This window comes from Sminthopsis crassicaudata, chromosome 2 (assembly GCF_048593235.1).
Source record: "Sminthopsis crassicaudata isolate SCR6 chromosome 2, ASM4859323v1, whole genome shotgun sequence".
In the NCBI taxonomy this organism is placed as follows: domain Eukaryota; kingdom Metazoa; phylum Chordata; class Mammalia; order Dasyuromorphia; family Dasyuridae; genus Sminthopsis; species Sminthopsis crassicaudata.
The window spans coordinates 254,356,604-254,366,469 of record NC_133618.1 but is presented as its reverse complement, the minus strand read 5'-3'; the positions used below and the strand labels follow the sequence as shown (position 1 = coordinate 254,366,469).

General features: G+C 44.4%; 1 protein-coding gene and 1 pseudogene across 1 annotated transcript; one reads left to right on the top strand and one right to left on the bottom strand.

Annotated features, from left to right (window-relative positions):
• Nucleotides 1-1,113: 1,113 nt before the first annotated feature.
• Nucleotides 1,114-7,286, bottom strand: PPDPF (pancreatic progenitor cell differentiation and proliferation factor). The gene is made up of 5 exons (XM_074288853.1): nt 7,109-7,286; nt 3,083-3,170; nt 2,288-2,365; nt 1,891-1,987; nt 1,114-1,558 (listed from the first exon to the last, which is right to left on the bottom strand). Exons 2-5 carry the CDS (start codon nt 3,135-3,137, stop codon nt 1,444-1,446), a joined length of 345 nt encoding a protein of 114 aa, XP_074144954.1. The 5' UTR covers nt 3,138-3,170; nt 7,109-7,286; the 3' UTR covers nt 1,114-1,443.
• Nucleotides 7,287-8,444: 1,158 nt separating this feature from the next.
• Nucleotides 8,445-8,685, top strand: LOC141552752 (NADH dehydrogenase [ubiquinone] 1 alpha subcomplex subunit 3 pseudogene; annotated as a pseudogene).
• Nucleotides 8,686-9,866: the final 1,181 nt, after the last annotated feature.

Here is a 9,866-nt window from a genome sequence, read left to right as displayed (position 1 = left end):
GAAAACGTAAACCCAGAGAGAGTGACTTGCCCAGGATCATACAGCCAATCATATTAGAACCGGTAAATGAGCCCCCAAGTCTTAAGATTTAGAACAGCATGCACTTTCAAGATGACTTGGCAAGGTCTGGACAAAAGCTTTGAGTGCCAGGGTAAGTGAATTAGAAATGGAGGGAGCATGAGTCCAGAAAGCAAGCTCCCTCTTGAGAAATTCTTCCCCAATCTCCAAGTCCACCTGCTAAGAGCAGGTGTTTTCAAGGCTAATTTTATACCCCAGGTTCTAACACTACAAATCAAATCATACTTTGAATATATTAAGGAATTTGTTTAAACAATCACTTCAGCTGGGAGCGTGGTGGACAGAGTGCTGGATCTAGGGTCAGATTCAAATGAGACATTTATTAGCCATGTGTACCCTGAACATGTCACCTAACCTGTTTTCCTATTTCCCTAAGTTCGAAGTATGTAGCAGGTGCTTGTTCTTTCCCTTCCTCCTCATATAACTCACCTCAAGTAATTGAGGATGGGGCTTAACATGTATACCTTCATTTAGTACAGCACATAAAGAAGTATTTTGCGTTGAGTTACTCCCTTGTCTTCCTAGGGATGAGGCAGGGTAGGAAGGTGAAAGCTGGGACCCTGGGAATCACAGTCTTGGGGAAATAAATTAATTCCTGGCTGGCCTTGGTTCCCAGCTAAAGAACTAATGCAGGGACTAGAGTACAGAGTATTTCCCTCTGCATTTGCTTTCTTCTTCATTTCCAACTCAGATCTTACCTTTGGGGAAGCCTTTCTACTTTCTTGGGGGATACATAATAGATAACCTGGGCCTCTGAGGGAGGTCCGGTTTTAAGAACGCGGTTGACAGAAGGAAAGTTTTAAGTGTAAAGGAAGGGTAGGGACAGCAACATGCCTCATGCAACATCCCTTAAATGCAAAAACCCAGAACAAGACAAGCACTGAACATCTGAATATTCCTCAGGTCTTGTTAGGATTGAGCCCACCTCTTTGAAAGAAATTGGACTTTTAATCTGGTTTAATCTACAGGCTGTTACCACAGAAGGAATAGCTTTAATCTAAAAGAGAGAAAAGTGCTCCAATAAGGCACACATCATTAAAAGGCTGCTCAAAGTTTATTAGTTTCTGTTGAGTACAAAGTAAACAAAGTTACTGAGGCTGCTGGAAAGCACATAGGTGATTCAGATAGTAAAAAAAAGAATAATAGTGTGGTTTCTTTTACTTGTTTTTTGGTGTTTGCTTTTGCTTTTGTTTTCCTTTACAAAAAAAAAAAAAAACCACACACACAACACAACTACCTCTACACTTAAGCAGCCTGTCTATTCTAAAGGAATGGGTGGGAGAGGGGAGGGGAGGGGAGGGGAAGGGAGGGGGAAATGGGCTCTGATGCCTAGCACACTTCAGAAGCGGGGGAGGGTACTGCCACTCATGCAGAAGGCCCAGGGCTGGTTTTGCTGGGCTCGCTGACATGCCGCTTCCTCATGGCCTCCTGAGCCAGGTCACAGGTGATCGTGCCATGAGCAACCTGGAAAGTTCCTGAGCTGCAAGGCAAGTATCAAAGGGAAAATCAAGCATCAGTAAATTCCACTATTACACATTAGGTAGCCCTTCTCTACCACTTTCCCCATCCCCCAAATTCCAGCGGGTCAAGTCATTTTTCCTGTATTTCATTACAGAGATGAATAGATAAACTAATGACAGACTAACAACAAGACATATATATGTGTGTGGAGGGGGCGGATTTTGGTGGAGAATTGAATTAGTTTGCCTACCACATGATTTTTTCTAAGTCACACTCAGGTTTTTTATTCCTTACCCTCAGGTTCCCAAGCCCAATACATGGCTATTTCCAATCAGAGACTGGCTCACTTACTGCTCTGGGGATTCCAATACAGTTGTCATGAAAGGATGACTCGATTTCCCAAAGAAGAAGCTTGCCCACCAGTGGCCTGGATCTGATTTAGGAAGACCTAGAACATTCAAGAGAGTCACTTTATCTCAGTAGCAGCCCAGAGTAATTACTAATCTGCTATTCTGTAGAATCAACTCTCCTTTTCAATCATGTCAGATGCTTCCCCCCCAAAAAAAGAATAGTTCTAATACTAGCCCTTCTTCTTATCTCCAGCTGTTGGAGCATTTATTTCAGTATTAGGAGCTTACCGCTCATATGACTACTATTTGCTTCTTAGTGAGTCTAATATTAAATTTTGTTTAAAGTATATAAAAGGACAGGCATGTTCCTAAAGAGTTAATAAGGGTCTTTTACTCACCAGGATGGTGGGGGATCACTTCCCCAGAGTACTCAGCACTTCCACAGGAGCTGTTGCTGGAAGTGGAACCCAGACGTCCTGGGAAGGAAACACTGTGTCACTAGTGACTCCTTCCCTGGAATACAGATAATCTTCAGCCCCTTTTGGGTTCTGAGGGTGGCTACTCATGGTCCCTCCCAAAACGTGAAATTCTGCCACTTCAACGGAGGCCTGAGGTGCCTTCTTCTAGCAGATCAACACTTTACTGTGTCTCATTTTTACTTAAATTACTGTACAGTTAGTTACTCTCACATCCCAAATTGGTGTCAATTGTAAGGATCTGCAGGGCTGTACACCACTGGCTAGATGTATGCTTTCTGTACTACTGACAAGAGTTAGGGGGAATATTCTAGGAATTAAAAAGGGTTTTACAAAGTGCTTTCTTCCAACAACTTTGGGGAGTAGGCAGGATATCCTACTTTACAGGTGAAAAAATGAAGGTTCAGAATGGTGAAAACTCGCCAAGATCACACAGCTACTAGAAGGTACAGCCAGGACTCAAACCTGGGTGGGGATCTTCTGCCTCTGAGTCCAGTGTTTCTCCACTTATACTCTGCTGCAAGCCCTGACATCTTTTCACCAGGTTGAATTCAACTTATAGCTAGGGATTGTATATTTTCTTTTCATAATAAATTTTCAAAAGTTCCAACAGAAATCCCCAGTCCTCCTGTAGTATATCAGGTAGCTGAGTGCCCATAGGCTCAATGGACTAAGGTTCTAGCCAGGCTAGGGCCTGGTGTGCCGGGGAGGCCTTACTTCGGTAGTAGTCATGGGTTGCTACGAGTGAACCGCTGGACGGGATTGCTGCCATGTTGCTTGTTCTTTTCCTTGGGATGATGTAAACCTGCAGGGGAGACAGTTATGACTTTTAGATGCACTTTGGTTCAACCCATAAGCAACTGTTCTTTCTCTAATGACCTGGCTCTGTGAAACCTTGCAGCTCCAAAGAGGTTATATATTATATGGACCCCTGTACTTGATAGTTTGAGTGACTTCTCAAGGAGAAAAGGTAATTGGAGAATTTCCACCTACTTTCAGAAGGTTCTAAGATAACTTCTGATTGTATAAGGGGGTATAAGTTCATGGCCTCCTTTATCCTTATATATCATCCTCAGGCTATGAGACAATAATGACTTTCGGGTTTTGTTTTTGGAGAAATTAAATAGGATGTTCTACTTCTACTTTGCTTGTTAATTCTAGAGTGCTTAAAAAAACACAAAACCAAGATCTATGTTTGTGTCACTAAATCCTCTTGGAAATGAAAAAACTGGAGTGTCTTTCAGGAGACTTTCCTAGAGTGTTCATAAAGGAGATGTTCTCAGATTGTACTGCAACATTATTTTCCAGTAATTCTCCAGACAATCATGGCAACACCGTCATCCCAGTGACTCAGACTCCAAGCCCAGTCACCTCTGATTCTTCTCTTCTCCAAATAACCAAGCTCTATCAGGGCTTTTCTTCCATCTGCCCTCTCTTTTCTATCAACCTGACACCTAGTTCAAGTCCTTTTGCCTGGACCTGTATCAACTACAGAATGATTCCGAAATAACTGAACACCTTACCACATTTATCTAGATTATTCGAACACTATGTCACATGCACTGGTTTATAGAATTACTCTCACACTTTTTCAATGTTTCTTCTGATACAGTAGTTTCTTTATAAACTGTTTTTCAAGTGCCCGGGAAACCTTGGCTGGTGCTTTATCCTCTAGGCTAAAAGTGTTCTTTCCCTCATCAAAATATTGTCGTTCCTTTGTACTGCAGAGCAGGCGAGCACAAGCACATACATCCTCTTGCATTCTCTCTATCCATTTCAAAGGAGTTCCTCCCGGAACTTTTACTTTAGGGAATATCCTTTATTCTCAGATTTATCACCGGACTGGGGGGAAGTGTTGTCCCCCACCATCAGACTATAAACTGGGCAGAGTCTACCATTGTTTTTGATTCTCTCTCTCTAGAGTTCGGCACAGTGGTACCTGTAGTAAATTAGCATTTCCTTTTTTCTTCGGAACAGACAAAACTACCCAGTATTAAGCCGCCGCCGCCTCTCACATCCCCACATTCTCTCTCCCTCCCCCCCCCCAAAGCAGCAACATTCAGAGATTTCGTCTTTAACTGTATGTTCTCAGGCAACAAAGAGGGCCTGCACAAGAAACAGAAGCACATTGTTCGGCCTCTTTGCCACGGTCAGCGCTTTCCGTGCCGCGAAGAGGGCCCGCCTCTCCTTAATTCCTCCAGACAACCGTCCATTATCTGCACCTCCCAGCTTGGGGCTCCTCCCCCACAGTCTTACATAACCTAGGCAGAGGGCGGGGGGAGGCGGCTACCCCACCCAGAACTCCATCAAACCGGTTCAAACTGGCTCGGGGAAACCCGCAGGTCCAGTGCCCAGCCTTCCCCGAATCGAGATTCCACCTCGACTGACAGCAAAGGAGAGGGATGGAGGTGGGGGGAGATGGTGAGGAGCTGAGGGTCTAAACTAGCTCTCTGCGCCAGGGCCTAGGGGCCCGCAGATCGGGTCTGTCTTATCAACTCGGAGCGAGGGGAAGGCGCGGTGGTTCTCCCGAGCGGCAGGAGCCCGCCTCCCCGGGCCAGCTCAGCCCCGCCCAGCAGCTTCCAAAGGAAGCTCGGCTAAAAGAAAAGGGTCTAGTTTATCCTAGGTTACATCGGATTCAGGAGACGGATTTTTCCATCCTTTGGTCCTGTCACATCCGGAAGAGCATTACCTCTCCCGAGCCTCTCCCAACTTCGCAGGCTGTCTGGGAGCGTCCGGCTAAACGCCCCAGGGATTTTGGGGGTGGGGATGCTCAGCATACTGAAGCGGGATCCGAGGCGGTGTAGGGTCTGTTTCCGGCGTCTCTTGCCTCTCCCCCACCCCCATTTCTGTCTGAATTGGTAGTGGTAGCGTCAGACCCGGAATAAGACCTCCACGTGGGAATAAGGGACGCTCATCTCACAGGTCAACTTTTACCTAAAAACGCTTAGATCCGGGCTTTGATTCCGAGCCCAGCACGAGGATGAGATCCCTTCTAATAGCCATATTTGGGAAGTAGCTCCCAGAGGAAAAAATTCCTGAGGTTGCCACGAGGGGCTAACAGGGCTGCTAGTGTTTGTTAGAACCTACAGATGCATTCGAGCCGCCCCGATTTTCCCGAGGAGCACCCAGAAATGGCGGTTATAAATGTTAGGGGTTACAAAGAAAGGGCTAGGTTGGCCCCAGCACGTGCTTTGGATGAATAAGGGTAGGGCATTCACTTCCCGTCCCTCACACAGTGATCATGCATAGGACGAAATGACTGTTCCCTTTCCACCCCAGATAGGAGGGCGGAGGCTGGAAGAAAGGCAAACAAAGCTTTACAAAGCAGGGCAAAAGTGTAGGGGAGGGACAATCGCCTACTTGGAGGTAGACTGGAAACAAAAAGATAGTGTTCTCCAAGGGAGGTGATCTCAGGGTGGGGTGGGAGAGGTGGTAGTAGAGGAGGAGTTTTATTGTATTTTATTCCCAAAGGGTTTCTAATCTACATTCTTTTGGATGGAAAACGCATACTCTAATGTTTAGCCCCCAAGCACAGCAGTGAAAAACCTGTAGATACCATGTAACTACAAATGAGCCAAGCCACCAAGAAAAGGACCACAATTACCGCCCAGCGCCCGGCCAGTAGTTAAGGCTGAAGCACCTTTCCAGTTTCTAAACTCTCCGAAAATCTTTGGAAAGTGTCGATTACTCAGGACGCGTCCTTTAGGCTCCATCTCTGTGAGTGGGATCTTGGTCCCACTATCTAGGGAAGTAGCATGGGGTGGCCAAACAGTGCGCTGGTCCTTCCTACTTGAAAATCGGAGCTTAAATTCTAAATTAACCACACTTTACCATACAGAAGCCCCCTTTTACTACAGCGATTAGAACCCCTTCTCCGCCGTCCTCCCAACCCCCAAGAAGTTACTTTATTTACTCTTAAATATGTGCATGGGCTTCCACCCATAGAAAGGAAGCTACAAGGCGCAGAGTTCTGTCTTTGAAATCCCAGCACTTCACCTCCAAGTAGTAGAGCATACGTTTAAATATATTTTGATTGAGAAATCAAGCAAGATTCTTTCTAGGCCTATTTTCCTTATCTGTAGAAGAAAAAGTTGAAAGAGACAGCCTCTAAGGCCCCTTTCACCTCGATTACATTTTTTATGGCCAGCCAAAGCCCGAAGTTCCTCAAATCTAGCCTCTTCTGAGAGTTCTATCATACAGGAACCTTCAGAGTTCATTTCCCCCTTTATGTGAGTATTTATTTGAGACTTTTATTGGTATTGTCACTTATTTCCTTATCTTAAGATTTAGACTCTTAAGAATCTAGACAGGGTCTTCTGGAGAGCATCTTTTTTTTCATTTATAGAAGAGGGAAACGGAGTAACTTGCCTGAGGTTATGATAGAGCGCAAAGCCATTACTAGCCAGACTTCGTAAGAAGCAGAGAGCCAAGATCGGAATCCAAAGTCTTCTCACCGCAGTCCTTCTTCTTCGCTTACTCTTCCACATGAATCTCTGCTCTGCCTAATACAAATACCAATTGTCCTTGACTCCTTTGGGAGCTCCCCTGGACAGTCTTTAAAATGGAGCCTGGACTTTGCCTGGCGAGGGTGGGGTCTCCCCTCCTTCCCTCCTGTCTCCCCCTAGCCTCCTGGTCCGGACTCACAGCACAGGGAAGTCAAGAGTGAGGGACGGGGAGGAGGGAGCTGCCCAGCCCCCGAAAGGAGGCTGCAGCTAGTCTTCCCCTTAACCCCGTCCTGCTTACCTTAGTGGCGGCTCCCGAGCAGCCCCTGTCAGGCAGTGGACTGCGGCGGACGATCACGGGTGACCTGGCTCGGGGGAAGAGTGCGCTAGGCCACAGAGCCCATTTGTAAAGGAGATAACGGGAGGATACTCCACGGCAACAGAAAATGCGAGAGTTCTTTGGGTTTGATTCTGGGGGGCCGAGCAAAGACTTATATAGGGTGGCGAGAAGAGGCGGGGACGTGGGGTGGGGAGGGAGAAGGTATCCGTCATTGGAGTTGGGAGGAGCGAACTCCGCACTCCGCCTCCTCTCCCCAGCCCCAGGAGGTTGAGATTAACTCTACTCGCGGTAAATGAGAGACCGGAGAGTTTTTGCTTTGGAGAGAGGATAAAGACTTCGGACCCTTTCGTGCACCCCGAGGCACTGGGGATAAAAAGATGGGGTCCAAATTTATTCTTAATTAAAAGAATTCCTAGAGAAGAATCATTTCAAAAATTTAAAAATCTCCCATATGCAATAACTGTTGGACCCAGTTTTCCGTCTTCCTTCTTTGCAGTTAGCCCTAGAAGCTTCCTGAATAAGGCAGAAACCTGATGCTTTTAGGGGCCCCTCCCCAACTTTGCTTCCTTGTTTTGTGTCCTTTGGTTGCTTTGGCTGTGTGTGTGTGTGTGTGTGTGTGTGTGTGTGTGTGTGTGTGTGTGTGTGTGTTTTAAGAAGCTTTCAGCAGACTGATGAGCACCCCCCTTGTTTGAAAGATACTCAGTTCTTGAGGCTTCCCGTGTCCATAGTATGTCTGTCCTGGCGTGTGTCAAAGCTGACCAAAAGACCTGGATAATGAGGGGGTGCCCTGAAGTACTCAGGGAAGGAGAGGAGTAGCACAATTTAATTGGGACACAGTCTAATTCCCACTCTATTCCCTCCACATCGAAGAAATATACGGTAATTTTGTTGAAGCACTTTCTTTAAAAGGAAGTAGCCTGTGATATTTTGGTTTTGGAGGTGAGGGGATTATAGGTCGGTCTGGAATGTGTCAGGTAATAAAGGGCAGGTTGCTTGTAATCCTCATCACCCATTTAGAACACCAATTTTCCTAAAAACACAGAGCTATAACTTACCTCAATCTTTTTTAATAAAGGTGTTCCAGTGTCTCTTTATTTGTCATTAGTTGTAAGACTTAGAGATGGACAGACCATTGATTTTTTAACCCTTAACTCCAGCCTTTAATCTAAATATCTCTGGGCTACAACTTTAAATCTAGTTGCTTAATGAATAGAGAAAACATGAATTCCTTACCATGTAATATTCTTTAAATTCCCAATGCAGAGCTGTCCCAGCAGTGATGGAGAAAATGACTCACATGGCAGGCAGACTGGGCTGATTCCTGAAGGGAGGCCTGGGCCAAGGAGACCCTACTGACTTTGTCCTTTGACATCTGCACAATGGCTCTGCTCTTACCTCCCATTAAGCCCCTATACCAAATATGCAGACATGATCAACCAGGCCACCCCTTACATCTACCCTGTTCTTGTTCAAGATCATGGCAACATGCAGGATATTCCAGCCGTCCTCAGGATCCCTAGGGTCCTTCTCTTCATTGACTCAAGAATTTGTGAAGTCTCCATCTGTTGGCTCCCCTCCTCCCCCAATAAATATCCTTGTCTTAATTTTTTTTTAAATTCCAGAATGCTATAGTAAGTTACTATATATTTTTAAATAATGTAATCTTAACTAAATAATAACGTAAATGGTCTGTATTTTGAAAATGATTCAAATTAGTATAATTTTGAGATCTGATACTACTAGGCCTTCTTCCTGCCCACTTTGAAATTCTGGACTTTTTGTTCCTCTCAATTAATGTTAGTATTATTATTTTAGTACTATAATGTAATCATTTGGTAGCTTGTGAATAGCACTGAATAAGCAAAGAAATTTAGGTAATATTGTCATTTTTATTGTATTGACTCTCCCTACTCATGAAAAATGAATATTTTTCTAAGTATTTAGCTAGGTGTAAATTGGTAGGTAGACTTCCCAATATTTATGTATTTATATATATATTTATGTATATATGTATATTTTATATTTGTTTGCATGTTGACTCCCTCATTAAATTGTGAGTACTTGGAGAGCAGGGACTGCTTTTTGCTGTTTTTTGTATCCATGACATTTAGTATAATTCATGACACACTGTAAGTGCATAATATTTTTTATTGATTTTCCCTAGTTCTTTTTAGCCAGATTTCATCTTGATGTAAGGAAGAACTTCTTAACAATTAGAGTTATCCCAAAGTGAGATAAGAATAGATTTCTTGTCACATCTTCAAATGGAGATTGTATGTATGAGAACTATCAAGAGATAGTGAATAGTCCTGCTTAGGAACAGCATGGACTACTTGACCTTTGAAGGTCCTTCTTATTCTACAAGTCTTTGAGAGATTACAAGTTATTTTTGATGCCCATTTAGCTATTCACCAGGAAACTAGAGCCTACCTAGGGGGCATACCTTGTTCATTCTTCCTTCTTGAAGAAGACCTATGACATCATTAATATCTTGAATTGCAAGTGACTTGAATTTAAGTGAGGAAGAACTGTGCAAAGTCTTCAACCTCCAGAGTCATCTGAATCCAGTGGCAAGATCAAGACAATTGGCTATGGCCCTGGATACAGTGAGAGACCTTGGCCTTTTTAAGCTAAGGTCTTTCCCAGGTCTCAATTTGTTCGAGGCAATACCCTTTCAATGATTCAAGGTTAGGTTAAGAAGATGTAGTGTCAGGTTTGA